The sequence below is a fragment of the Penicillium angulare genome (genome assembly GCF_028827245.1).
Source record: "Penicillium angulare strain IBT 27051 chromosome Unknown utg000002l_segment0_segment0, whole genome shotgun sequence".
NCBI classification, from domain to species: domain Eukaryota; kingdom Fungi; phylum Ascomycota; class Eurotiomycetes; order Eurotiales; family Aspergillaceae; genus Penicillium; species Penicillium angulare.
Window position 1 is genome coordinate 90,233 of NW_026623161.1, and position 27,765 is coordinate 117,997.

Sequence of the window (27,765 nt, forward strand, 5' to 3'; positions counted from 1 at the left end):
GGAGATGAGGAGTTCAGCAAGTGGAAGGGATTTGGAGACAAAAGAAGTTGAGGTTGAGTGGGAAAGCCCGTAACGGCCTGGTCCCGCCGGGTGCACGTGACTTTGAATCGAAAGGACGACACAAGAACAACTTGGAACTATGGAAACGCATGTACAAAGCAGAAAATAGGCCTTGATTCACGGTACATAACCTTAAGCTAGACTACATGAGAATAATAGGGCTGATCGTACAGGACAATTCGGATTTGGGGTATTTGGCGCTGCAAACAATTTATGACCAGGCAGACAAAAGAAAAAAGTACTTCGTAGAGGCTGTCGCAACTATCTGCGTTGGAAAGACAGGGTGGTTTGACCACGTTCTGGCTCAGCAAGCTCCTTTACTCTTACATCCGGGGAGATGGTAATATCCGTTTTGCTTCCAGGCGTGATCAAGATAAACTGTCGCCCAATGGATCGTCTGGCGGCGGTCATCTATTTAGGAAATTAATATATACCATCGCGCATGTTTTATAGGCAATTGCGCGCGCGCCCCGGGGGGGGGGGGACCAGCATATACATACAAGCATGTCAATTGCCATCTTGCGGTTGATGTGGTCCATGTAAACATCACTAAATGATAGGATTAGGGATCGAATATGAGGACAGCGAGGGTTAAAGAATGTGGGGGAGGTCTTACAATTCATCGAGGCAACGAATGGGCGACCCCATTGCTTCCCAGAGGGCCAATAGAAGACAGACCTGCGAGAAGGATTTCTCTCCTCCAGAAAGGGTCCTCGCACCCCGGCCGGTGCTGTCATCTTTTGTGATATCGGGCTCGACCTAGCAAAATCGAAAGTCAGCTAGCCAGTAATGACTATTAACCAGAAGTTCCTCGTAACCAACCTGGAGGTCTAGTAGCTTGTTGTTATGGTCAGTGAGCAACCGGCCTCTGAAGCTTCTCTCGCTCAAAAGATAGGTGAATTGAGCCTTCGCACGAGACGAGATGTGGGAGCGGAAAATTTCCCATCTCTTTTTGCGATCATGCAAAGTGTCTTTTAATTGCTTCGAGTGTGTTAGTGGGAAGCTTGGAAGGTTCGGGTTTTGATCCATACCTGGACAATTGCAGTGTGCTCTTCAATCTGGCTCGTCGCTTGGCGATACGCGATTTCCGTCTGGTTAGCCTCTGCAGCGATTTCATCCCGCGACGCACCGAGTCTATAAACTTGATCAGCGAAGAATTGCATAATTAGACAGGAATAAGTAGTACTGTTGGTGATATCGGGTCAGATCAGCGTGTAATTTGGTGAGCTTCTGGTCAAGACTGGCTGAGCTTTCGCCCTCATCGACAGGAATCCTCGTTGAAACCAAGCTCGCCTTTTCAATGTATTCAAGTACTCGTTCCACAAGTCCTTCCAGCTTCACATGAAGTCTGCGTCTATCTGCCTTTTGCTTCTCAATCTGAGCGACAGCAGCATTTTTCTCGCCGAGAATATCCTGCCTTCTACCGGCCACGACCGAGCGTTCACTCTCTGCAACACGGGAATTTTCTGTCAAGCGGGTGATTTCGTTATTTTTCGCTACCATTACACTTCTTCCAACCTTTATTTTCCCCATGACCTCGGTCATTGCAGCCTCGCTATCATTGAGAGAGCCTTCATTGAGTTGCTTCTCGTCTTCAGCGTCCTTTAGGGATGCGAGAAGGGTCTCTAGATGCCCATCTTCGGCATTTTCTTTCTCGAGAGCGTCTCGGAGGGCCTCGGCGTCATCCTCCATCCTCTGCATTCTCAATTTCAGTTCATGCTCAGTTTTCTCCCACCTACTCATTGCTTGGTTGCAGGCCTGAACGTGGGAACGAGCCGATTGAAATTCTTGTTTTAATTCATTCAGCTGACGAGCAAGATCTCCAACCACTTCTCGCTGCGCACTGTTACAGGAAGGAAGGTGAGCAATTCGAACCTCTGGCTTTTTTTAGGGTGGTGAGCCACGTACCTGATCTGCGAGGCCGCATCGGATTTCATTCGCGGGTTGCCCTGATAAATTGGCACGGGCGCCTGACTGGGATCACCCATTCGATTGTATGAAAGGGTATGTCCCCTGCGCCTGTCCCTTAAATTAATACAAAAGCACCGTTTCACATTCTTCGGTCGTTCACCGTCAAAAAGCGCCGCAGATGCTTCTTCGAGACTTTCGATTAATACCATTTGCTCAACAGAATGACTGATAATGAGTTGTTGCCGAACCATAGAGTTATCAAACTGTTAAAATGTATTAGTAACCCATGACAGTGCAGTTGAAACTCGTGTCTCACCTGTAGAATATCTAATGCCGTCTGATATTGAGAATCAGGCACGTGGGCCGAGATGTCGATGTTACCATCTCTTCCAATCAAAATCGGACATACGCTGTGGAAAACAAGAGTTAGAAGGCGTTATCAACACTAAAATCACTAGAAGACAACAGGACGACGTACCAATTGACCCGACGCATGATATTCAAGAGGGTGGTCGAGTCTTGCTTAGATGCCACAATAAAACTGTTCAGCGTATTACCGAAAGCATGTTCAAGAATGGATGCCCATTTAGCTTCAAGCAAGGTTATGTGCTCCCCTACAGGGCCCAGAGGGGGCATCGTGAATGACGTTTCTCGAGCGATGGCTTGTTTGAGGCTTGGCAATTTGTCATGGAAGCCTGTCCGCCTTTGACCATTTTCTCTTTGAAGGCCGTGCAGTCGTTCTTCTGCTTGCGAGAGATCGGCTTGTTTGGCGCCAAGTTGTTCTTTCGCATGCTTCTCCTGCTTCTGGGCATCGAGAAGCTTTTCTCGCAAGTCCCTTGAGCCTTCAAGGTGGTTGTTGTGCTCCTCACGAGCTTCACTCGCACGACTCTTGGCCTCCTTACACTCATCCTGCTTTTTGGCATAACCTCCATCGCTCACTTCGGCCAGGCGACGATTTTCATCGTCAATCTTTCCTTTTGACTCAGAAATCCGTTCTTCGGCGCTTGTAATCAAATCTTTGATTTGGGTTTTTTGAGCCTATCAAAAGCCGAATGGCTTGCCGTAAGCACATTGCCATAGAGAAAAACGTCGTAGAAGCCCACATACTTGAAGGTTCCGCCGTTCTGCCATGATACCCTCCATTTCTTTTGTGAGATCAGCAAGTTCCTGTCGTGCCTGCTCTTGAAGCCTGTCGGCTTCAAGAGCATGTTCGGCCGCTGTTTCGGCCTCGGTCTCAATAGCTTGGAACTTAACATCAAAGTCGACGAGTGCAGTTTCTGCGCTACCAATCAGCCCATCGGCTTTAGCGAGTTCATCATTGAGAGAATCACGAATCTAAAAGATGTCAGAGTAGGCTCAATAAAAAGTGGAAAGCAATACTCACTCGCTCTTGCTCTTCAACCTGAGCCCAAGCGAGCTGGTTGCGTAAGTGTTTGATACGCTCTCTCAATGAGGCATGTTGTTCCGAAAGTTCTAACTTTTTCTGGGCAGCCTCCCATCTTTGTTCCAAGATACGGATGTCTTGGCTTTTATTTCGTATTTTTTCTTCCATCTGATCAACTGACTCCTCGATCAAACAGTAGTCTTGGTCTAATTGCTCTAATTGCACTCCTTTCACGAAGAACTTGTATTTCTCTGCTGGACTAGACGTACTGAGAAATTGTCGAGCAGAATCCTGGGAGAGAACGTTCATGGGATTGTCGATTTGTAGAGAAAAGTAGTCCGTAATCGAGTCTAGCTCCGCCTTTTTGGTCGAAACAATATGCCCGTTGTCGGACTTAATTTTGAACCCGCTGTTCCCACTCTTGTTGAAATGGCGTTCGACAATGATTGACTTTCCATAGACCTCTGGTCGGTAAGCACCATCACCCTGGTTTTTGATTCGAACAACAATGTTGGAATTCTCCTTCCCTTCCTTGATGAAATTCTTGAGGCTCTGTCCACGATTGGTTGCAGATGCTTTGCCACCCAAGCAGAGTGTCAATGCGGTAAGGATTGCACTTTTACCACTGCCATTTTTTCCAATGATGAAGTTGATCAGAGGTCCTAGTTCCACCGAAAAGTGGTCATGGCACATGAAATTATAGCAATCAACACGCTCAAGAATTCCATGATCGGAAGGAACATTGGCTTCATCGACCAAATGGGCATATTTCTCTTGAATGATTTGGGTCTGGCGTAATTCTAATTCATCATCATCGAGGGACATGTTATCATCATCGGCAAGGGGGGAGGAGCGGGGGTTCGACTCTGCATCGCTGGCTTCTTCATCTCTCTCGGACGGTGAGTTGGACGTGCGTGGTCGTTTTCTCTGTTTCATCGTCAGTGGGACTATCGTTTGTACATTGAATCTTGGTCGCTTACTGGGTGTAGCGGGAATGCTACTCCATAACTTTCTTGACCACTGTCACTTTGATCCTCATCTGAGCCCGAGGACTCTTGTGTACGCTTCATGTGGGGCATAGTGAGAGCGTGATGAGTGAAAAAGAATATAGCTAGCACATAACGAAGATTTGAAGAGTCGGAAAATGCTCTTTGGTAAGAATGCTGTCAACAATGGAGCTCGGAGTCGTCCAAGACCAAGAGATCTACAGGTTTGAAAGAGACCCGCGTCACGCGCTCTTTCGCGTCTTGGCGAGTCAGCCCCACCACAACTTCAAACCGAACACAAGCTAACACAGAGTTCAACCTTGGAAATGTTGCTATCAAATACCAGATACAAACGACCTTCAAATTGTCCGATCTTATACCGTAAAATCTCTGAAGTTCCCAAAGGCTAATAGAAGAGCATGACAAAATTGAATAAGAAGAGTTGGTAATGACGTTCCACTTGCTGACAAGCTCACTTCTAAGGTTGCTCGTACACTTGTAATAACTACTAACCCGTGTGCTACACAGCCTATGTGAGTATATATGCTGATTTCTATATCTCCTCTGATAAGAAGAGCGCAGATACTACACCAGAAGATTCAATGATTTGCCCGTGTCAAACTTGAGCATAATTTGAGACTAATCACCGATTTCTGGCGTTCGAATCCATGGGCATAGTCGTTATTCTCGCGGTATTGAACGGTGGAAAGATTTATTTATCCCGCATATTGTATCCTTCCCGATTCTTACTGTATGCTGGAAGTCATATAGCAGAAGCGGGGAGAAAAATATTTGGATTGCTCGGATATAGATATTGAATACATGAGGACGAATGCTAGTTTAGAGTACATAGACATGTTGATATGGGAGTTGTATGGCAGCGTCCATATGCCATCACAACATCCGGTTTGGTTTGAATAGAGCTAGGAAAACCGAGGCAGTATCAGGCTCAAACAATAGACAAAGATATAGCCAGAAATACATGTGATAGGGAAGAGAGAATTTATTCATCACGGCCCCATGCCGCCCGACGTAACTGTCGGTCTTCACGGGCCATACGTCGCTTTGGTCCCCATCGTGATTGCACAGCTTCCAAAACTTGCTTCTGGATTTCTTTCTTCTCAGCGCTGGCCTCGCAGACCATGGCAATAAACAGTGGTGAGCACTCGAAGCGTTTGGCCAGCTTGTGTCGACTCCACGTCATCGGGTCTGCCAACCGGAGCTTGCGGATTTCTTCAATGTCGGATGGGTTCAGGTGGTACTTCCTCTCTGCCTCGACCTTGTGGATATTGGGGAGCTCGTTGGCCTTGTAGCCTGCGGAAGCCTGGGTCCGCATTGCTTTCCGAGCATCATTGGAAGGGAGGAACTTGTTGGGGGTGTGATAAACCGAAGGGGCGCTGGATGGCGGATTGTGGATGATATGATCGCCAACTTGCTGTGAAGATCCAAATGAAGCATCTGGCTTGACGCGAAGACGTTGCTTGGTTCGGCGGTAAGACGATTGATAACGCCGAGTCCCTAAAGAAAGCGAATCTGTCCAAGATGGGAGAAGGAATGGTAAGGTGAGGAATGGCCGTTTCGGCGCAATGATCGAGGTTGCCATTCTGTGAAGGGAGGGGCCGGTTTAGCACCCTAAAGAAAGAGGGACGCTAATTTGGGATGCAACGGGTGATTTTGAGGAACAGGTGGCGATTGAGTAAGAATTGGGGATAGTAGATGCCCAGGTTGGAGATCGCACGGAAGCTGCCGAAGTGTGTTTCTGCTCCTGAACTTTTTTTCCCGTGGTCTCGTGACTCGCACACTTGGTCTTGGCAAGGAGGTGTATTGCTATTACATTAATTACAATACACGGGCCCCGTGGACTAGTGGGGAAGTATGGACACATGTGCAGGTCCACAGGTATGTAGCACTTGAGGTGCCTCTTAATAATACCCAACCAGGTTGAAATAATCGATATCAAGGAAATTGGAACAAGAACTAAATTCTGATTCCAACCACGTCTCCGAGGTAGACCCATGCTAACCTCCAGGGCTTGGACATAACTCGGAAACTTCCCAGGAGGTTTCACTCTTTTGTGACAGACCTCCAGTCCAGTTGTATTTCCGGGGTGGTGTATAGTAAATTACAGAACCCACGCCCATGTATCAGGTACTTACGAGTACTTACAGGTACCCGCTTGACAATGGGCGAATCGTACGCCTCTAAAGGTACCGGATACTTGGTGATTCCGTCAACAGCAACCCCCCGGTTCCCCGTTGATCACCTGGCACAGATGTCATCATCTCCCGAGCAAAAGAAAAAAGTGAGATGATAACCGTTTTCTCCCTTTTCTAATCCCCTCTTAATAACATTCCCCTTATACCCGGTATCATTGATCGAGATTTCACGAGATTACTTGAAAGTCATTAGCATCTGGTCATGGCCGTCGCTTTCTAGAAGCTTTGGGTCGCGGTTTGTTCTCCACAGCTTCATTCCGCTTCAGTACTTCTGTCAACTCCTGGGTTCGTTATGTCCGACCACCAGGCCCCGATGTCTGACCCAATAAACACCAGCTCGCTTGAGTCCCGCTCTGTGCCTGTCCAGGTTGATGAGACTCTGGAAGGCCGGGCCGATGCCAATCTTGACACGGCCGGGAAGGCCCAAACGATAGGACGGGCCTCTCGACCCCCAAATTTGACCTGGAACCAAATGCAGCAAGTCAATAAGGACCAGTATGAGGAGGACCAAATTTCGAGACCGGGAAATTCAAGTAACGGTCCCGTGTCACCTATATCGCCCAGTAGCTCTGAAGTCTTGCGAACGCCCAATATTTCGGCCAGACCGAGACATACATATAAACATCCCTCTTCCCCTGGAGCAACATCAACCTTGCCCCCTCGCCTTCATTCTCCCGCCTCGCAGATATTCGAGAGAAGCGTACAAGAAGATATGCTGCCATCACAAGCCTCGCCCTCGATCCCCGCGCATATACGCACGGAGAACTATATCCCATCAGTCCTGGAAGCTTCATCGGCCGCCATCACAGATGAACAATTGGATCCAGACTCTGTCGAAATTGTCACACATAGCCTCCACCATCCTGCTGCAGCAGGTATCACCCCAGGCTCCACCGCAGATCAATCTTTGGCATCCTCCGGCATTGTTGATCAGATACCAGCGCAATCGCCTGATGCCGAAGAAGTTTCATCGACCTATGGTGCTCTGGATACAAATGACGTGCGACGCTTAAGCTTCATATCGTTCGCTGATGTCGTCAATGCTGAGCATGCCGAGACTGGTGAATCCGTTTATAGTCGAGAACTTTCGCAAGGTACCCCTGCCACTGGAAGTTTCTTTGCAGGGCATAACCGCTCCCCTTCTCCATTGCGCTCCCCTGCCTCATCACACGCGCTTGGAACGTCCCCTCCAACTAGTATCGCGACCTCTTTCAAGGGTCTCGAGATGTCACCTAAACACGGGCCTCGCGCCCCTGGTAGTCCCTTTGCAATAGCCCATAGCCCAGTTTCCTCGAGCTTCGGAGGAGAACTGAATGTAGAAACGATGGGCCAGGCGCTACGGAGGACGGGCAGTGGTGACCTGGGGGGAGTTGCAAGTCAGACAGCAAGCGCCTTTGGAAATGATGAGCCTCTAGACCGGTCATTTTAGTTGGACTAACTTGTTGTGCCGCCTGGTTTAATTTTATCTTTATCTCTCTTTTTCGATCTATTTAGGGTTCGATCGACTCTCGGAACATGTCAATCACGTTCAGTGAGTCTTCAAGTCAAGAGAGACACGCCTAGGCAGGGTATTATACAAATTTCTAAATTTTACCTGACTCTTGAACAATGTAAGATAGCCGTACTGTCTACCAAAGCCCATTCTCCTAAGACGAGGGCTTCAGATAGCCGAGCCACCTCTGGCACCAGTGTATTGAACTATCCAACAAATTTGGAATGCTATTTATTGACTGCTATCCTACTGGGATTATTACAACAGCACGTTGGCTAACTGCACTGGAAAAAAAGGAAAGTAAAAAGCATTAGTCGAGTCATTCTCATTGCAAGTATATTGGCTCTGTATTAAATGATGGCTTTGGCTGACCAGTTTACCAAACCCTTATATGATTGCCACTTCTACTTAGCCATAATATAGAAACTGGTCAGTGGAAATAGCTGGTACTAGGCGTATCTGCTGTTGTAAATCCTATAGCTTGAATGATTTTTGTTTGCTCGATCTCAATATAACCCCATTTTAAGCTCCAAGCCCTGGTTACAAGGCTTCTGCGGGCTTGCGTCCCCCGAGGTCATCACCAAGTCCAATGGCTTGACGGTGCCTAGTTTCTGTTCATGATCTCATGATATATGTCAATGGAGCTGGCCATAGTTGATTATACGCTGTTTTCAACATTAAACAGTTGATTACTGTGTATCTCCCTACAAAGCTATAGCATTTATTTGTTGCGCAACTTTAAGCCACGGTCACCATGGCCTTGATTTCCAAGGTTGTCTGTGATGTAATTTTGTTCTTCTTTTGTGATACTTCAATGTTAACACTGTAAAAGGGTAGTGGTTATGGAAGTATAACCATAAGATATAGGTCCAATTATCATTGAGGTGGACCAAGACGCCTTTATAGGGTGGTTTGAGTTTGTTGAAAATTATAATCCCCGTTTCTTTCGGCGCGCTCTAAGCTCTCGCTTTTTCTACCGCGTCCAGTGCTTTCTGGAATCTAGAGCGTAGGTCCGCCACTTCTTCCAACCCAACACTGATTCTGACGAGGCTAGGGTCTGCATTGAACGATCTTGCCTGCAGGGTACGTCAGAGGATAAGATAATTACACGAGGAAGTAAAGAGGGTTGGATGGATATCAAGGGAAGGAATATTACTTACCCAGTCGAGTTCCCCGTAGTGGGCTAGAAGAACGTACGGAGAGCTATAGAGTAGATGAAGTTAGTATAAGCGCTTAAAAAAAAGGGGGGGGCAATTAAGCAATAAATAATAAATCTTACCAGAGTGTGAAGTTGGTGCCCAGACTTGGGCCCTTTAAGACTTCCAGCGTATCATAGAAGGCAATAGCCTCTGCGTCGGAATAGAAGGTGACAGAAAACAGACCACCGTAACCACCATCAGGATTGCGAAGGCTGTCGTAAAGGGGTCGAGTGGGGCTGAATTTAGGGTAATGGACTTGTTTGACTATAAAGACAGTGAGCATGAAGAACTAGCTGAATTGAGCACCGAGGAATGTTCACTTACTGAGGAGGGAATCGTTCAGCATGCCTGCGATTTCTTCGGATGTAGAATTGATCTTCCCAATTCTTGACATGAAGTCGCGACTATTCCGCTCCAAAAACACGGCATCTTCAGCCCAGTAGATGTCTTCATATTCTTGAGTATATGTTTCCTTCAGCTTTTGATAATACTGTCCATGGGGGTTAAGAATTACACTTCCTCCCATGACGTTACTATCTCCACTGAAAACCTTTGTCAGGCTGCTAGCGACAATGTCTGCATACTGAAGGACGTTGATATTGAGAAAATTGCTGATGGTCTCATCAACAACCACCGCGAAATCATACTTGTCTGCTAGGCCTCGTATGCGAGCTAGGTCAGGGGTTTTCAGTAGAGGATTGCCTGGGGCTTCCGTAAAAAGTCCAAGAAATCGTTCGCCGTTCTGTAGTCTCTTTTCTAGATCATCGAGATCCTCCGACGAGCCATGGCCATAAAATAAGCAGCCTGTTCCCCACTTCTGTAGAATCTTGAATGTATCGGTATAGGGAAATCCAAAACATACACTCTTCAAGGCACCTCGAGCAGTCATCAGAGTTTGGTGCGCATTGAATATAGCACTCATTCCGGATGGATAAAGAAGGACGTCGTCTTCGGAGATATCATCGACTCGACCCCCAGGGGAAGCTGTTTCTAGGGCTTCCGGCAATTCCACGTTGGTGGTCAAAACGCCAGCAATGCGGCGTCGGATTGCAACTTTGGCCTGATCAGCGTGCTGAGCACTCAGATTCCGCCCAAAACGTTCTTCGATGAATTGGGCGTAATCCCGGCCATCCTCGACACCGCTAGTTGCGGTAGATGCCAGCGAAGAGGAAGCAGGAGTTGAGCCCTTGGATGGTCCACTGAGGGAGCCTCGACCCTGATATCTTCGAGGACCTTTACAAGGTCGTTGAGGAGCGAGATCAGTAGCAGAACTCTTTTCCTCTACCAAGAAACCATCCTGTAGGGCGCGTAGACAAAACTCGCCCCGCCGACTCGAAATTCCATTTCCGGAATGCTGCCACACCTCCTTGCCAATGGAAGCAAATTCTTGGGGATAAATCACACCGACCAGGGGGGATGAGACAGACCCGGCTTCGGTTCGTGGGGAGGGAACAAAACTGATGATTCGGATTTCTTGCGATCGTTCTTGGGGGGTTTTGGACAAAATAAACGAGTGACAGATGCGTGCTGTCTTGAGGGATGCGAATAGGGTCGCTGTGTCTTTCCCTGGGTTGCCTACACGTTGGACAACTTCTTGTACCAGCTTCTGAATAATCCGGTGCACAAAGAATCGCGGATATCCGCATTGCATCTTGCCCATTACCCATTCTTCTCCTTCCTCATAACCGATATTAGATCTCCATGTAGGTAGTGAAACGCTGACGGCCTAATTCATGCGTTAATTGCTCAATTCGACATAGAAATGTATGCAAAGTGTTTGCCCACAGAGGACTAAATCGCGGGGTGTGCGGGACACATACATGGTCAGTGTTTGGAGGCACAGGGCCTCCCAGGGCTTGGAGCATTGTCGTCGAAACTAAATTGACACAATCAAATGAAAAACACAAAATGAGAGAGCGAGTGGAAGGTCAAAAAGAAAGAAAGGACGCAAAGAGAAAAAAAGATCAATTCGAGTCATCCAAGAGCATGCGATTTCGGCGATGGCGTATGGAAGGTTCTGACTCAGCAGGTGTTATCCCCGTTATCGCCCCATAAAAAAAATCCTGTCCGAAAGCTTTACTACTAGTAAAACATCACTCGTTATATCCCCCAAACCCCATCTTGAGCCCTAGCTTGTACAAGATGTCGGCTCACACGGTGAAGCGGAGGAAGTTGAGTCCTTCTCCGGATTCTACTTCTCGATCCGAATCAAAAACAGAAGCGACCGAAAAATCGGCCAAACCCTCTGCGCGCAAGGACGATCGACCGGCTAAGACTCATCAAGGACGGAAATCGAATGAAGATGGCTCCGCAGAGCTCGCAATGGCGAGCGGATTTTATAAATCCAGCTTTTTCAAACTACAGATGGATGAATTATTGTCAGGGCTGAGACCGAATTCCGAAAAACGAATCCTCAAGCTCCAAGATCCATTGCACAAGCTGAAGGACGCAATCGAAAATTTAGCGGATATCGCTCCAAAGACCATCCCCGAAGCTGAGAAAGACCTGCGTGCAGCCTCTGAGATCGTGATCCCATGGCCTGAACCCCGACCTGCCAAGGACGTCAAATACACCGTATCGTACTCGAAACCTACAAACATCAATGTGGTGGGCAGCGTTGCCCTGAAGACCGGTGCGAAGACAGTAGAGCACCGTCCGGTTGATTTGGCAGTGACAATGCCCAACTCCATATTTCAGGAGAAAGACTACGCCAACTATCGTTACTTCCACAAACGCGCATACTACATTGCTTGCCTTGCAGCCGGTATCCAAAAGACAATGAATGACCTTGGACTTGAAATAAAATTTGGCTTTCAGGATGGTGATAGTTTGCGCCCTATCATTCTGCTTGAGCCTCGCCCGAGTTCGAAGAACGATCCTACTATCCCGGCGCAAATTCGAATTCTAACTGCAATTGACCCAAATTTATTCCCTATCAGCCGAACTCTGCCGATGAGAAACAATATTCGCCAAGGCTCAAAGGATGAGAATGAAGGCGATGAACCCACTCCATTCTACAATGCAAGCCTTCGCTCCGAAGCTGCCGTTTCGCTCTATCACAAGTCCCTTCATTCTGCCGCCCAGAAATGCGATTCTTTCCGCGACGCATGTATTCTGGGGCGCACTTGGCTACAGCAGCGTGGTTTCCACACATCTTTTCAAAACGGAGGTTTTGGAGGCTTCGAGTGGACTGCGCTTATCTCTCTTCTGTTTGAAGGAGGTGGCCCTGGTGGCCAACCTATCCTGCTTCGTTCATACAGTAGCTACCAGATCTTCAAGGCTACCATGCAATTCTTGGCTGGCAGAGACTTGACTACACCCTTGCTTCTATTCTCCACTGATGTGCCAATTTCTGCCGGGGGTCCTGTTCTGTACGACGGACGCAGAGGTCTGAATTTTCTGTATAAGATGACTGCATGGTCTTATGCGGCCCTTCGACACGAAGCCACTATCGCGCTCAAGATGCTGAACGAATCGCGCGAAGACAACTTCGACCGAGTTTTCATCGTCAAAGTTAATGAGCCGGCGCTGCGTTTCGACCGTCTCCTTTCCTTTCCAAAGGCCTTTACTGGTGATACTCTGCGAGCCATTCGTGAACAGAACACCTTGTATGCCACCCTATCAAAGGCCCTGGGGGATAGAGTTCAACTCATTTCTATCGTGAGTCAATGCGCAGAGTCTTGGCCTGTCCGAGCCAAAGCTCTGACCAAGAAAGCCAGCCACAATCTGTCTGTGGGGCTTCTACTTGACGCTGATAATGTCTCTCGGGTGGTTGATCATGGTCCGCCCGCAGAGGAGAAAGAGGAGGCGGCTTCATTCAGAGCTTTCTGGGGCGAAAAGTCAGAGCTACGCCGTTTCAAAGACGGCAGCATTTTGGAAAGTCTTGTCTGGTCTGATCAGCCCCACGAAGATTCTATTGTTCTTCAAATAGTGGAGTATATTCTGCAGCGGCATTTCCAGGTGTCTCAAGATGACTTCAGTTTCATCGGAGACGAGTATGATGCTATACTCATGGATGAAAGCGGCGGAATCTTGTCATATTCAAGCCCGGCTTTCAATTCCATCAAGGAAGCTTTCAGCGAGCTCGAAAGATCTATTGGAAATATGGATGAAGTCCCATTGACAATCAGGCATCTAGCACCAGCTAGCCCCCTCCTACGTTATACTGCGCTTCGAGTCCAAACTTCAGGAAAATCCCAGGCCCCTGCAGACATCGTTCTTCAGTTTGAGAGCTCATCCCGCTGGCCGGATGATTTTGCGGCAATCCAGATGACAAAAGCGGCTTTCTTGCTGAAGATCGGCGACTCCTTAGAGTCATCTGGTGCTGCTCCATCTTGCCGCCTGGGTCTCGAGAATGAGTCAAGCAAGGTACTAAATAATGCTTATCTGGACATTTCCCACGCATCTGGATTCTTATTTCGCCTGAGAATTCATCATGATCGTGAACAGACATTACTTGAGCGCCAATTGAAGGACAAGAGTATTGGTCCTCGGGAACGAGAAGAGTATGCATATGCTCTCTTTGCGTATAAAAAGAATTTTGTCCAGGGCCCACGTTTGAGCCAATCATTGAGGAGTCTCTGCACTCGCCTTCCTCTGCTATCGCCAACTATTCGCCTAGTTAAACATTGGTTTAGCTCTCACCTCTTCGCAGCCCAAGTCTGCGAAGAGCTGATTGAGCTTATGGCCGTACGAGTCTTTACTCAGCCTTATCCCTGGGGCTCTCCTTCTAGTGTCATGACTGGATTCCTACGTACTATTCACTTTCTTTCCCGTTGGGATTGGAAGCAAGAACCCTTCATCGTTGACCTAAGTGGAGATTTGAACCCGGAGATAACTGAAGTCATTCGCACTCGATTCGCTGCCTGGCGCAATATTGACCCGGCCATGAACACTGTCGCTCTGTTTGTCGCGTCCGATCTTGACACTGATGGCGTAACCTGGACCCAGTATGAGATGCCTTCAAAGGTCGTGGCTGGCCGAATGACCTCGTTAGCGAAAGCAGCAATTAGCTTGCTACGCAAGGAAACCAGCGATCTCAATGTCTCTGAGCTTTTTCAGACTTCGCTTGCTCCTTACGACTTTGTTATCCACCTGCGCCGCAAGGTCCTTAGTGGTCATTCCGCGTCCGCGTCCAAATTTAAAAATCTCGTCGAGCCCGATGCCTTAAACCAAGCCAATGCTATGGCGACTGTCAAGTCATTTGTACATGATATCCAAGGGTGCTATAACCAAAGCGTCCTCTTGTTCCACGGCGATGAACAGTGCCCTGTGATCGCCGGTCTGTGGAACCCGCAGACCCTGAAGCCCCGTAACTGGAACCTGAAGATGATCTATTCGACGACTGCAGCGGATTCTCAGGAGAGTGGAGACCGCGTGACAATCAACCGACCGGCTATTTTGAACGAGATTGCCCGGCTTGGCGAGGGACTTATTGAAACCATTGATATCAATGATTCCAAGGTCTAATTTCCACGCCTGAAGGAAGAACAAGTTAAAAAAGAGAAAGAACATTATATCTGAAATTAGAGCTTATCCTACTGGCGAATGTACATAATCTGCTAGCGCCGTTGCAATGCAAACTTTCCAAAATAAACAACCAGGCATCAGTATAGAATCGCATGAAAATCACATCATTTTACATTCATGAAGCACCTCGGCCAGACTTGCCCGTCGGCACCTGCGAGGAGAACGAACAGAATTTGTCCTTGATCGCCACAACCTCGTAAGTACCCTCATCGGAGGTCTTGACAGTCTTACGATGTTCGTAGGAGATATCATGTTTGATATCAAGAACCTCTGACTTTTTGCCTTTGCGCGAATTGGAGCTTCGAATATATCTGTCATTTAAGTATTAGTAGGAGCCATGTTATGGGCGCGAAAGAAAGTCAACTTACGTGAATTCAAATGGTGGTGTGCCCCAAAAGTCGAAGTGAAGTTCAGCTTCTCCGCCTTCGTGGATATCTACCACGGATACTTGACCATTGCTAATCCGCACACTGGGCATCTCATGAATGATCTTTGTGATATCCTTATGCGCCTTGCACTTGCCACTAGCTCCATCACCGACAGCTGTAATGGTGAATTCACCGGGACGCTCGGCAATACGGCGGAAATTTGTGTTCTGAGATGTAGCCTTCCGCTGAGCTCCATTGAAGCTATAGAAAACCTCGAACGGAGCATGTCCTGAAAGAGAGAAAGACAAACGTTCACCCACACAGTAGTCAACCTTTGATTCAAGAGGAATGATCGTAGGCACATCGGAAACGGCTACCCGAACAGAGGACGAATCGTACTCTGTAGTTCTCTGGCATCCACGAGAGTCGCGGACCTTGTGGATGCTGACCACATGCTGACCTAGGTCTAGGTGACGCCGAGGGATGGGCAAGTTATGGCGGTTAGAGTTGATCTTGGGAATGGAAACGATCTCAGGCTTAGCGTTTGAGTGATGCTTGATGGTGATTTCCAATGAAAATGGTGGTAAACCCTCCAGAGTGATTGGAATAGTTTCCTCGCCATTCGCATCCTCTTTGCAGAAGCCATAGATATGGCCAGGCGAATCGAAACGAGCGGTAGGTAGGGAGTTCACTTTCTGTGTGACAACGAAAGCACTGTTCTTCGCGTTGTAGTCGTAGAGATTGTCCCCAATATCGGTAAACTTGTAAGTGTATTGACCAGGTTCAGACGTGTCCATCTCCGTCGACACTACATTCTGAGCAGTGCGAACGTTCTTGGTGCGAGCAGATGAAGCACCACGATCTGTCTTCCGCCGTTGTTCATACTGGAAAGCGAATGGTGGGTTTCCAGATAAGCGAAGTTCAAGGCTGTCGTCATCTCCTTGACAGACTTCTGGCTTCACATAACTGTTTGTCGATCCAAGAGGAGAGCCATCCACGGCTGTGACCTGGGGACGTGGAATCCAGGTCACCTCAAATTCTTTCGCAGCTTGATCAACATATCCTGGACATGAGCTATCATAAACTTCAATAAGTTCATAGAGACCCTCTTGATCTACTGTTAAAATGCTGTTTCCGTCCCAGAATGTTTTCTCAATGGGGGTTTTGTTGATATCGACGTTCTTGTATTTCACAGTCCATGGCCGCTCACCGCTGAGTCTCAATGGGATTTCAATCTTTGACCCTTGCATGGCAGACACACTGCGCGTTTTCTCAATCTGGCCAAATGCAACGTGAGGTGGCTTTGGTCGGGCATCGATCTTAACAGTTTCTTTCAAAGTTCTTTTGCAATTCGACTTATCTTTGACGCTGGTTAGCGCAAGGGTGTACTCGCCACCGTTGACCAGTTTGTCTGTCGTAATCGTAGCCATTTCGGTGTTAGATTCGAGAACATGCTTGCTCCTCTTGCCGTTGTGAAGAAGCTCATATTGCAGAGTCCAAGGTGATTCTCCCAAGAAAGCCAAATCCACTGAGACTGATTCGCCAAAGCAAGCTTTACGTACTTCCCTCGGGCCAAGGAAGTGAGCAGAAGCAGGGGGTTTGACATCTTGTTCTAGCGGAGGCACCTTGTCCTTGAGCGACCTTGGAGAGTAAACAGAGTCCTCAATGTCCAGGAATCGGTAGCGGTAAAACCCAGCCTCTGACGGGGTGAAGTCTAGCTGTGTCCGTAATCCATCGATGTTTTGAGTTCTTGTAACTGCACCCTTTGAGTTCTCGATGCTGTACCGGAGGCGGAATGGTGGGGATCCCGTCAGGTCCAAATCCACAAGTAAGCCAACAGCGTTGTTGGCACATCGATCAAAGATCTTCTCGGCCTTGACAGTCATCTCAGGCTCGGGGGGATTGTGCAAGTAGCACGAGGATGGTTCCAAAATTTCACCCGGACAGAACTGACTGGAAACCGAAGACAGAGAATACCAGCCTGGCTCTTTGATGGGAGATTTCTGGTCCAAGGACTTCAAGGTGAGGGACTTCTCATGGGCCGGATCCTTCTGCGCGCCATTCCCGTCGTTGTAGGTATAGACGAGGGAAAAGGGTCCATCGCCGGTGTATCCATTCCCAACAGGCTGAAACTGGATCGGTAAATCAACACTATCACCGCGAGCAACCTCCAGCGGGCGCTGGTCATTGCACCCTGAGAGGGACGCTCGCGGGCGTTCGTGGACTGAGAACTGATGCCATTGGGACAAAGACTTGGTTGATGGCCGCTCTGATTCCTCAAAAATGGTTGAGTAGTTGGCAACATTGCCACAGGCATCGTGGACTTCTTCTATAGCATAAAACCATTCTCCGCCAACATTCAGGGATTCGTTTAACGGTACGTCGATTCTTTGGCTCTGTGCCCATGAAATATCTGGCTGGTTGATGCTAAAGAGAGCACCTCCTGGTTTTTGGCTAAGAAGGGGGGAGCGGAGATTGTCCGGTTGGATATTTTGAAAGGAAAAACCACGATCATGGTAGTTCACCTGCCGGCTATACTTGATTTTCAAAGGAGGAGTTCCTTCGACCTCCAGGACTAGGTTTGACAGTTCTCCTCTACACTTGTCTGTGTGCGAGTTTTTGATCAATGCTCTAGGGCAAGATACCACGAGGGCATCAGAGGTGCGTGTACGCACATCAAGCTGAGATTCATCCACGACTCGTTGAAGGCGATATATACCCGTTTTCTTCACAGGAAGATGTAGGTCTCGGTAAGGCACAGAATCTAGGAGTGCATGTCTCTTTTCTGCCTGCTTCTTTAGTGGCTTCAGCTGTTTGGCTGGAATTGACAGGGTTTCATTTTCACCGGTGTTCAAGTCCAGACGCAACACCTCGATGAGAACGGGGTCTGTTTGATTCACACGGACTGTCAGGGTGACTGTGTTTTTCTGGGAGTCAAGGCAGAGCGCCTCCCGGTCTGGGTTCAGAGTGGCAGAGCTAGCCAATAAGTTAGCTGGAAACGAAACATTCATTATAAACGCGGTGACGCAATCAATCTTACCCTTCGGGGAGGATATGCACAATCTGTTTTCCTAATATCAATGAGGCATTATGGATGATATCGCCTGGCTTGACCTTTCGCTCTGATATGGACAGTTCGCGATCATAAGCAACCTTGACCAAGCCTGCAAACCACGCGCCCAGAGGGATCTAAATCCGTTAAAAAATAATCCATAAATTCTTAAAGGTACAGTAACTCACGGGAATTTGAAACATCAAGAAGGCATTGCAAACGACGTGCAATAGAAACAATGCCAGGGTAGTCGGGAATGCCCACTCCAGCCAGGGTATGCGTAAGGCTTGTAGGCCAAACAGAAATACTCCGTCCACCGAGACCCATTTCAAGAACAGCCATGTCGAGTCTAGCTCATCGGACGCAGTCCACGATTCATATATGCGCCACGCATTGAGTAGTAGGTAGAAAGCGACCACGTAAAGACGTTGCGAGGGCGCATCGATCAGGTTGACGGGGAGGAGAGGCGCGCTGGCATTCTGAGGCTGTTTAGGTGCCTTGGCTGGAGATTTGGAAGGTGATTTCCGCTCGCGCAGCTCGCGGGGCTGTGACCTAGGGGTATCGAACAACCTCCTTCTAGCTGGAAGTGTCTGAGGCGTCTGAGGGAAGGCAGACGTAAGGCGGGGAGTACCGTTCATGGCATGCTGTGGTCACCAAGATCAGGTGGAGGGGTTGGATTTCCAAAGTGAATGTAGTTGTCTTCCCCCAAAGCTGTAGGAATGACTGGATAATTCAATTCACCTTTGGGGTTGGTATGTGCTGATCTCTTGGAAAGGGTAGCTAAGGGAAAACAAGAAACAAGAAGCAAAAAATAGCATTTGAAGTTGCCGAGACGAAGAAACGCGGGAAGCGCGTCGGACAAAGCTCGGTCCACTTGGGTTAGACATACCATACATTCTACACATTCTACTCTGCAACTCCCTCAACTTACTTACTTTGACAAAGAAAATAGAAGAAGTGAAGATCAAAACTTCAAAAGGAACATATTCACTGACAGTCTGACACTGGGTCGGTAATAGTATTTCATGGATTATATTCTTCCAAGCTGATCCTAGCTTCCTACTTTCTTCCTACCTTTTCTTCCAACATGCCTCCACGCAGCAAGAGACGACGCTTAACGGACCCCACCGAAGATCACAGTCATGAAATTTGCCAGCCAGCAACTCAATCACAAAAAGGCAGTTGGAATGGCTTCTGTGAAATCGAATCAGAGCCTGTGAGTAGTCATGATTGTTATGCTTACCATGTTTATGACTCCTAATCCTTGTCTAGGCTTTGTTCAATGTGATGCTCCGTGAATTTGGGGTCAAGGGTGCCAAGGTCCAAGAAGTGATTTCTCTTGATGAAGAAATGATGGCATTTCTTCAGTATGGACCCACATTATTCCTTCATTATCCTCAATTCCCGTCCAGAGCTAATTAATGGGAGAGAGCAGCCAACCAATCTATGGGTTGATCTTCCTATTCCGCTGGCGGGAGGATGATACAGACAAGCAGGAAGCCACCTGTCCAGATGGGCTCTGGTTCGCAAATCAGGTATGTGTAAATTCGAAATATTTCCATCATCAAGAATAACTTTTTGGCTGACTCTAGTACTTAGACCGCAGATAATGCATGTGCTAGTGTAGCGTTGCTCAATATCGTCAATAATATCCCGGACATTGACTTGGGAGAAAATCTTCAACATTTCAAAGACTTTACCAGAAATTTCACCCCAGCTCTCCGAGGAGATGCTGTTAACAACTTTGAATTTGTCAAGAGGATTCATAATTCCTTTGCGCGGTATATCAACCTCTTACCGATCTACCGGTCTACCGTGCCACCTATGATATTGACTATATTGAATGATTACTGACTTACACTTTCACAGAAAGATGGATATCTTAAATTCAGATCTGCAGCTTAAATCGGAGGCCCGTTCCAAAAAACGGTCTAAAGGCCAGGACGCAGGGGAAACCGATGCTACTTTCCACTTCATTGCTTTCATGCCCGCGATGGGTCAGCTATGGAAATTTGACGGGCTAGAGAGGCAGCCCCAAGCATTAGGTTAGTACATTTACAAGTCTCCCTCACCCACAACAATATCACGATGTTATATGTTGGCTACATGATCCTGACTTGCGCTGGGTAGGTGAATGCTCTCAAGATGACTGGTTAGAGCTAGCTCGACCTAATCTGGTAGCCCGGATGGCGGCATATGAAGAGGAGCAGATTGAATTTTCGATTCTCGGTGTAGTTCGAGATCCTTTGCCTGGTCTGATTCAGCAACTTGCCGACAATGTGCGAGGCCTGGAAGTATTAACGTCGAGAGTGATGGAGGAAAACCCGAACGATATCGAAGCTATGATGTCTGGGCTTCCAGAGACGGTGCTTGGACCCGACCCTTCTTACGATCTGACTCGTGAAGTCATAGATACGGCTACAGTCTCCAAGGAAGTCTCCAAGATACTCTCTTCGCAATCATCTCTCGCGGAGGTTCAGCAGCGACTACAAGAGCTCATAGCGGAACAACGCGAGCTACTCAAGAATATCCGAGAAGAGCAACAATCTCAACGAACGGACGAGGATCACGCGACGGGGCGACGGTATGATTACGGACCAGCTGTGCGGACTTGGTTGCGCTTCCTAGCACACAAACAACTGTTGGGTGAGTTGTTGCAAGGCAAATGACCGACTAGATATGTACCCTCGTGGCGCAGTGATTGGCCCACACTTTGCACACTTTGCACACCTTAATAGCCGGGAATATTACCGTCACTGTATGAAATATAGATTACAGCACGTGGATAAATAATGTTCATTATGACCAGGGCTCCAGGGCTCTGTGATCACAGGTGCCTACAGGCTACAGCTGATCATTCCATAGTGGGAAACCTGGGAATTCTCCATCTTGTAATTTTGCCCTCTGTAACTCTCCTGTATCAACTCCCCCCCCCCCTCTCTCTCTCTGTGTCTCTGTCTCTGTCTCTGTCTCCCCTTCTACCCCACTCAAACCCGCAAAGGCAAAAAAAAAGGTTCCCACGTCACCGCCTTGTCCCCAATCTAAGTCACGGTTTCCCTGTTCTCTTGCTTTAATGGGCATCTTGAATCTTCCTCTCTTTACTTTCGGGGCTTAAACTGGGGATTATATTCAGTCTCCTTAGTTTTCCACACATTATCGACAAGGGCCAATTGCCCGTGTTTTTCTTCCTTTTCTTCTAGCTCACATTCCTTTGGAAGCACAGCTTCTAGGCGTCGCCACTCCACACTATGTCCTCCGTCGCCGTACCCGAAAAGACCCCTGATGATTCTTCTAAGCTGAAGACATTTCTCTCTATCCTGCGCAAGTATGTCAGACTTCCATATCCTCACATGGATTTATATTGCGGTGGACAAAACAGGAAAAAAAGGAGGCGAAACAAAAGAAACGAAACGCCGATAAACGAGCAAACAACACAACAATGTTAAAAGAGCGTTTTACTAATTACAACGGTTTTCTAGATTCGTGGGTGTGACAGATATTGCCTCAGTCCGTTTCTCGTTACCAGCTCAACTGCTGGAGCCGCGACCAAATCTGGGTAGGTTCGCGGGGTGTTGCCCGAGGAGAGAGAGTGTGTGTGACATCGGTGTGAGGAACTGACGTGGGACTCAGAATACTGGAATTACCTGGACCGACCTGAGACATTCGCGAGGTGAGCAAAAATGGTTCACTTGCCCTGGCCGTATGTTTTTATCTGACACTAGAGGGTTACAGTATCGGTACATCGGACGATGAACTAGGTCGGATGCTGGAGGTGTTAAAGTTCTGGTTTACCAAAGACTTGGTACTTCTTAACCTACGTCGCAAAAATGGAGAATGGTGCTGAGTGATTCAACAGAAATATATCAAGGGCAAGCCATGCAAACCGTATAATTCGACACTGGGCGAATTCTTCCGAGTAAGTCCAAGAGGAACACACGATCACCGAGAAGGTGGTGACCCCTCAAAAAAGAAGTCCTCCATATTAACGTCAGATTCAACAGTGCAGCTGGGAAGTGCAAAGTCTTGCCCCTGAGGAGGCTAACCTCCCTGGGGTCAAGACTGATGCCAATGGGGTTATCGTGGAAGATGGTGATAAGAAAGTCAAAGTGTGCTATTTGACCGAGCAAACTTCCCATCATCCACCTGTCTCAGCTTTCTACATTGAATGCCCTGAACGAGGGGTATCCGCGCGAGGATTTGATCAACTTAGTGCAAAGTTTACTGGTACAAGCATTCGCGTCAGTCCCGGACAACATAATCTTGGCATTTTCGTCAACATCGAAAAAAGAGACAACGAGGAGTATCAGTTGACGCATCCTCATGCACACCTGGGTGGCCTACTTCGGGGCGCTCTCTCTATTACAGTGTCGGATACTTGTTACATCACCTGCCCTAAGACTGGCATGAAAGCTATTCTACAATACCTGGAAGAAGGGTGGATCGGCCGCTCGCAAAATCGGATGGAAGGCGTGGTGTTCCGATATAACCCGGAGAAAGATACAATAACGAAGTCAAAGGATGTTCCGGAGAGCGATATCATTGCCCGAGTCAACGGGTCATGGCATGGCAAAATTTACTATACTCCGGCCGGCACCAAAGACCCTATTCTACTTATTGACATTGAACCTCTATACCCTGCTTCGAAAGACCTGCCCCCCTCCGAGCAGCAGCTGTCTAACGAATCCCTGAAGTTCTGGGGCGAGGTCACTGATGCCATTGTGGGCAAACAATTCACCGAAGCTACCAAACTCAAGCAGGATATTGAGGAGCGGCAACGTCAGCGGGCGGCGGAGCGCAAGGAGCAAGAGGTGGAATGGAAACCACGCTTTTTCACTGGCGCAGTGACCCCCCTAGGCAAGCCCGAACTCACTGAGGAGGGTGAGAAGGTCTTGCAGGGTATTCGAGATGGGCAATTTGCCTTGGAGGAAAGTACCGTACTGGGCGCATAGACTCTCTAATTTCTCTCCCCTTCATCACAGAGAATCTCCGTTTGGTTTTACACTCTACACAGAGCATGCAGCGTATCTGGCATGCGTTCGTGTTCTCTTCCGTGTATATCTCCTTGGGTCATCGTTGCCGGTCCTTCTGGGCTGATTTGGCTGTGCCTTTTTCTCTCTCTTGTCTAGCCCTTCTTCCCCTACCTTCTCACATATTTAGAATTTTTGTTGTTTTGACATTGCGGTTTGTGCCTTTAATTTCTTGTTTCCTGTGGATAGTGATTTCTGGGCGAATGACGAGTGTTCTCTTTTGTTCTCTACGGGCATCACCGTATAAGGCTTCATTGACGCGACCAGAATGCATATACATAGACTTGCTTGAGCCCATGCGACCCAAATCTCTGGAGAATTCGAGGTCGAAGGAGCGTGTTGATCTAACATTGGAAGATTATCTACCATGTGTAATATTGAAGATGAATATGCAGAAGGAAATTAATCAGATTCATTCAATGTGCCCTAAGAGCATCCCGGTCCCACCAAGTCCTTGCCACTGGCAACACCTCAACACCACGAATCCAAGCCAAAGTAGATTAAAAGACATAAAACCACGGAATTATTTACAATATTCAAACACGCCAGGTCATCAAGACATGCAAATCGGATCTCCATTTAAGCTGATGCACTGACGACTTTGGTGAAGCCGGCAGTCACCGTCTTAGTGATTTCTTCGTTCTTATGTGGGAGCAGAGACAAGGCATAAGCGACGTCGTTCCATTGTCGTTCTGTCTCACATCGGGGAAGTCGAGCAGCCAATTTGTCAGCTAGTTGGCGAGCATGCTTTTCCTGTAGAAAGAGGGGATGAGTATGAGGGATACATAAAACATAATAGGCAAACGAAGGAAACAATATGACTTACCTTCTCAACAAATCCAATCAAGAACTTGACAATGCGTCGGAGGGATGCTTCCTCCAGGTTGCGCTCGGCGCTCAACAAACTGAACATGTCCACAAAGTGGTTATACACGGCATTGTCCTTGGTAGCAAGCTCCGTGAAGAACATTCGAGCCAAATCGGCAATCTTCTTATCATCATCTTCCAAGCACTTGGCCATCTCGCCCAATTGGCCCTTGACTTTGACTTGTCCGGCAAGAATGAGGAATGTCAGTGTCATAAGACAAGTGCGCTTGACTGAGGGATCATCGTCGTTGAGACGACGGTACAAGAAGTCCGTGTTCTCGTCAATAAGATGGTTGAAGGAAACAGCCATATCACCCAGAGCGATGACAGCATTGCTGCGTACGATGGGGTCTTCTGATCGCTCCATGATTGTAATCAGGAGCGGTAGGTTCTTCTCGCAATATTCAGAAGAGACACACATGAGTTTAGCCAGACACAATGTTGCGGACGCTTGCAGGTCACGGTCTGAGTATGTATTATTGTTGGCACAAATCTCAGCAACCATTGGGCCAAATTTGGCAAGCAGGGAGTTCTCTCCATAAAGAAGCTCCCGTTCTCTGATATGAGCCATGGCATCTTGAAAATCATCTTCGGTGGTACCTCCAATGAGATCAAGTTCATCATCCTCAGCATTATCATCCTTCTTCTGTGCGGCAGCCTCGGCTGTTTTATTTTTCTCTTGCTCAGCCTTTCTGCGTTTGAAGTCAAGCTCACATAATTCCAAATGGACAATCTGCTTGATCGCAATGTGGCCGACGATATACAGCAGCTGTGAAAGGGCCGCAGATGAAGGCTTGGCTTTAGAGCTCTGCTCATCAGTCGATGCAGTGCCAGGCCGTTGGTCATCACCTTCAATGGAAGTATGCGAAGAAGAGGGACGTTGCGAGTGGGGCTGGAAGACAAATTGGGTCTTTCTTCGAAGAATGTCAGAGCAGAGAACATCCGGATGCTTAGAAAGGGTGTAGATGGCGCTGATTGCTTGCTCCGCAACACCATACCACTCTTTGCTATTGGAGTCAATCTCAAGTATGGCTGCCAGTTTAGTCAGGACTGAGTGGTCGTTGGCAAGTTTGGGGATACCGATATCCTTAGACTTCGCCTGACGCCCCGGTACCATGCGCCGTAATGCTATGCAAGTATACTTGGCAAGCACAAGATCTGATCTTCCCAGACCTCCAAGACCAATGCGCAGCATGGCTTCAATTTCCTTCACAACAATTTCAGGATCGGCTAACGCGAGCATGCCCAGAACAATGATCGAGCCACGGCGCTGGGTCTTTGAGATCTCCTTCTTCTGAACACTATACACCTGCCAAAGTTTGGCAATGACTGTCTCTGGGACATTCCCGGCCTTCATCATAGTACTGAGTAGTTGTTCAAGACAAGTCAGTTCTGCCGGTGTTGATCCGAAAGTTAAACTGATCATGTTACGCGCGATGTAGTTCGCAGCATCATTAGGACTAAAAGTGTCGGGAGCATCGAAGAAAAGTCCCTTGTAACAGTCAATGAGGTGGGTCTGGACACCCTTGCCCTCGTCGCTGTTACCCTTGGTCCAAATTAAGCGGAGCATGCGACGAATTCCACTGCGAGCTGTCTCAACCTTGTAGGCATCGAGCATAACGAAGAAGTCCATAGCTTCAATGACCTCGCTCTTGTTGCGAGATGAAAGTAACTGGGAGACAACGGCTGACCCGGAATGGAGAACCTCGATGAAGCGCAGAGCCTCATTGTAGTATTTTCGGGTCAACTGCAACCGAGTCAACAACTCGGATGTTGCGGCTTGCTCTGCCGCCTTTTTTACCGCAACTTCTTTCTCTTCTTCTGTCATTCTGGGTGCCTTTGAGGGCGATTCATCGGGAAGTTGGGTCGCGTCATCTAGCAATTCAGGGTCAACATCAACACCTTGAGTGATGTCGGCGTCAAATCCTGGTGTCTCTGGGGGTCGCAAGGCATTCAATTCTGCATCCACTCCGTCCAAGCGTTCATTCCATTCCTTGAAAGAGAGTTGGCCACCGTGCAGCACACTAAATGGATGTGTCGCTACCAACTTTGACAGGAGTTTGATCGCGTTGCGTCGCACGTTGCTGCTTTTGTCTTCCAAGCTCCGTGCGGCCAATTCAGCCGCGCGTTGTCGTCTCTTGGGGAATTTCTGCTCCAAGTCACAAATTCGCATGAACACCTGAATAGCCCGGCAACGGCAATAGGGATTGATATCCAAGAATCTCTCTTCCAGCACATCAAAAAATGCGTTGATCTGCGTCTTGTAATTTTCGTTGGGTTCTTCTTGTCGACTCAAATCGGAAATGAGGTTACCGCAGACCTCAATGACCGCGCATCGTAGAGTATATGCCTTATGAGAACGTTAGTTGAGTTTACTAGTACCAAATGGTATTTCGCTTAATCACCTCGCTATCAAGCTGCTTCGCCAATAGAGTCATCTGCTTAATAATCAACCTCGGGGCAAGCTCGGACAGCTTAATGATGAAAGAAGAGACAGATTTCGGGCCACGAGTATCATTTGAGTTGAATTCCTTATTGCCAAGTTCCCTGTTTCGAATTAGTACGGTGGTTTCCAATCTTCTTGGTTGGTGTATTACTTCAAGATCTCGTCCGAAAGCTGAGGATAGTCGTATTGCTCTGCAAGAATATGTAAAAATTCGGCCATGGGCTCCGAGAGATGCTCGAAGTAGGTCAAACTTTGCACAATAGATGTTTGTGCACCTATAACACCAATCAGCTTTATTCAAGTACCTTATGTCCTAGCAGCGCATACCGAATGCATGACCATGATGCTTAACCGCGATGCACAGAACCTTGAAGGCATGCATGCGGATGGCCATGCTCTTCACTCTTTGCTCGCTTTCCAAAACCAGGTAAATTGTGCGGGTGAATAGATTAATAAAAGTATCGCGATCCGAGGTAGTCAGGAGAATTCGGCCTAATTTAAGTTTCATCACCTTGCACATTGTCTCCATAGACATCTGGATCTGCGGTGTCCAGTCCCAGTGGCCGTCCTTGGTGGATTTGGATTTGGATTTGGGGCCTCCTCGTCGCGCTGGAGCAGACTCAGCAGGCTTTTCCGCAGCCTTCACCTCCACCGCGGACAAGGCCCATTGGAGCAAGAATCCATACATCTCCAAAAGTTGTTTGTGCTGTTGAATGGCATCCTGTTCGTCTGATTCCAGGTCACCATGAATGATATCCGCCTCGATGGATAATCCAGAAACAACAAGGTCGAGTACTTTGCTGAGCGATTTCACGGGGAGAAAGGGTGTATATCTGCATAAGTTCACAAGTTCAGAGTCGGTTCCAGGTAGACGAAAGCCGCCGTGGGGAAGTTGGGAAGGGACCGGTGCGCACTTTAATAAAAATTGTAGGGAATCAAAATATGAGGATCTCGTTAATCCTTCAGGGTTCTCCGCGACAGCATCCACGATTGGGTTCAACACGTTATCAATTAAGGCTGGCGACAATTGTTCCGGATCGGATTCGCAGTCGAGAAGCTCCGGGTCTGCTTCGGGTGTTGGAAGAATGGATGGATCACTCAAGTAATACTTGAGCGACTCATTGATATCGAATTGCATCCTATCCTCCATGGTAATTGTCGTGGGTCAGGGGGGAAGCACTGTTGTCGGAAGAAGTGGGAGTGGGGGGGGGGGAAACAAACAGTGTTG

The 27,765-nt window shown here is 47.9% G+C and overlaps 9 protein-coding genes across 9 annotated transcripts; 4 read left to right on the forward strand and 5 right to left on the reverse strand.

Annotated features, from left to right (window-relative positions):
* Window positions 1–321: 321 nt before the first annotated feature.
* On the reverse strand, window positions 322–4,434 carry N7478_001503 (DNA repair protein SMC6; the record flags this gene model as incomplete). Its single annotated transcript, XM_056917718.1, has 12 exons — window positions 322–471; window positions 561–609; window positions 677–819; window positions 883–1,041; window positions 1,092–1,194; window positions 1,247–1,903; window positions 1,969–2,234; window positions 2,288–2,381; window positions 2,450–3,009; window positions 3,079–3,306; window positions 3,356–4,282; window positions 4,336–4,434. 12 exons carry the CDS (start codon window positions 4,432–4,434, stop codon window positions 322–324), a joined length of 3,435 nt encoding a protein of 1,144 aa, XP_056783329.1.
* A 910-nt stretch (window positions 4,435–5,344) lies between these two features.
* On the reverse strand, window positions 5,345–5,944 carry N7478_001504 (mitochondrial 54S ribosomal protein mL58; the record flags this gene model as incomplete). The annotated part of the gene is made up of 1 exon (XM_056917719.1): window positions 5,345–5,944. The coding sequence occupies one exon, from the start codon at window positions 5,942–5,944 to the stop codon at window positions 5,345–5,347; it is 600 nt and encodes a 199-aa protein (XP_056783330.1).
* A 926-nt stretch (window positions 5,945–6,870) lies between these two features.
* Window positions 6,871–7,986, forward strand: N7478_001505 (uncharacterized protein; the record flags this gene model as incomplete). The annotated part of the gene is made up of 1 exon (XM_056917720.1): window positions 6,871–7,986. One exon carries the CDS (start codon window positions 6,871–6,873, stop codon window positions 7,984–7,986), a length of 1,116 nt encoding a protein of 371 aa, XP_056783331.1.
* A 1,019-nt stretch (window positions 7,987–9,005) lies between these two features.
* On the reverse strand, window positions 9,006–11,113 carry N7478_001506 (cystathionine gamma-synthase; the record flags this gene model as incomplete). The annotated part of the gene is made up of 5 exons (XM_056917721.1): window positions 9,006–9,125; window positions 9,210–9,252; window positions 9,329–9,512; window positions 9,573–10,974; window positions 11,069–11,113. The coding sequence occupies 5 exons, from the start codon at window positions 11,111–11,113 to the stop codon at window positions 9,006–9,008; spliced, it is 1,794 nt and encodes a 597-aa protein (XP_056783332.1).
* A 277-nt stretch (window positions 11,114–11,390) lies between these two features.
* N7478_001507 (rRNA-processing protein UTP22) lies at window positions 11,391–14,717 on the forward strand (the record flags this gene model as incomplete). Its single annotated transcript, XM_056917722.1, has 1 exon — window positions 11,391–14,717. The coding sequence occupies one exon, from the start codon at window positions 11,391–11,393 to the stop codon at window positions 14,715–14,717; it is 3,327 nt and encodes a 1,108-aa protein (XP_056783333.1).
* A 175-nt stretch (window positions 14,718–14,892) lies between these two features.
* On the reverse strand, window positions 14,893–18,835 carry N7478_001508 (uncharacterized protein; the record flags this gene model as incomplete). The annotated part of the gene is made up of 4 exons (XM_056917723.1): window positions 14,893–15,088; window positions 15,146–18,121; window positions 18,186–18,334; window positions 18,386–18,835. 4 exons carry the CDS (start codon window positions 18,833–18,835, stop codon window positions 14,893–14,895), a joined length of 3,771 nt encoding a protein of 1,256 aa, XP_056783334.1.
* A 449-nt stretch (window positions 18,836–19,284) lies between these two features.
* N7478_001509 (ubiquitin C-terminal hydrolase 37) lies at window positions 19,285–20,866 on the forward strand (the record flags this gene model as incomplete). The annotated part of the gene is made up of 6 exons (XM_056917724.1): window positions 19,285–19,413; window positions 19,470–19,564; window positions 19,633–19,732; window positions 19,797–19,978; window positions 20,067–20,242; window positions 20,328–20,866. The coding sequence occupies 6 exons, from the start codon at window positions 19,285–19,287 to the stop codon at window positions 20,864–20,866; spliced, it is 1,221 nt and encodes a 406-aa protein (XP_056783335.1).
* A 579-nt stretch (window positions 20,867–21,445) lies between these two features.
* On the forward strand, window positions 21,446–23,146 carry N7478_001510 (putative oxysterol binding protein (Orp8); the record flags this gene model as incomplete). The annotated part of the gene is made up of 6 exons (XM_056917725.1): window positions 21,446–21,522; window positions 21,677–21,753; window positions 21,828–21,867; window positions 21,930–21,999; window positions 22,054–22,113; window positions 22,199–23,146. 6 exons carry the CDS (start codon window positions 21,446–21,448, stop codon window positions 23,144–23,146), a joined length of 1,272 nt encoding a protein of 423 aa, XP_056783336.1.
* Window positions 23,147–23,803: 657 nt separating this feature from the next.
* On the reverse strand, window positions 23,804–27,687 carry N7478_001511 (condensin subunit YCS4; the record flags this gene model as incomplete). The annotated part of the gene is made up of 5 exons (XM_056917726.1): window positions 23,804–23,977; window positions 24,051–26,441; window positions 26,497–26,638; window positions 26,689–26,812; window positions 26,865–27,687. The coding sequence occupies 5 exons, from the start codon at window positions 27,685–27,687 to the stop codon at window positions 23,804–23,806; spliced, it is 3,654 nt and encodes a 1,217-aa protein (XP_056783337.1).
* Window positions 27,688–27,765: the final 78 nt, after the last annotated feature.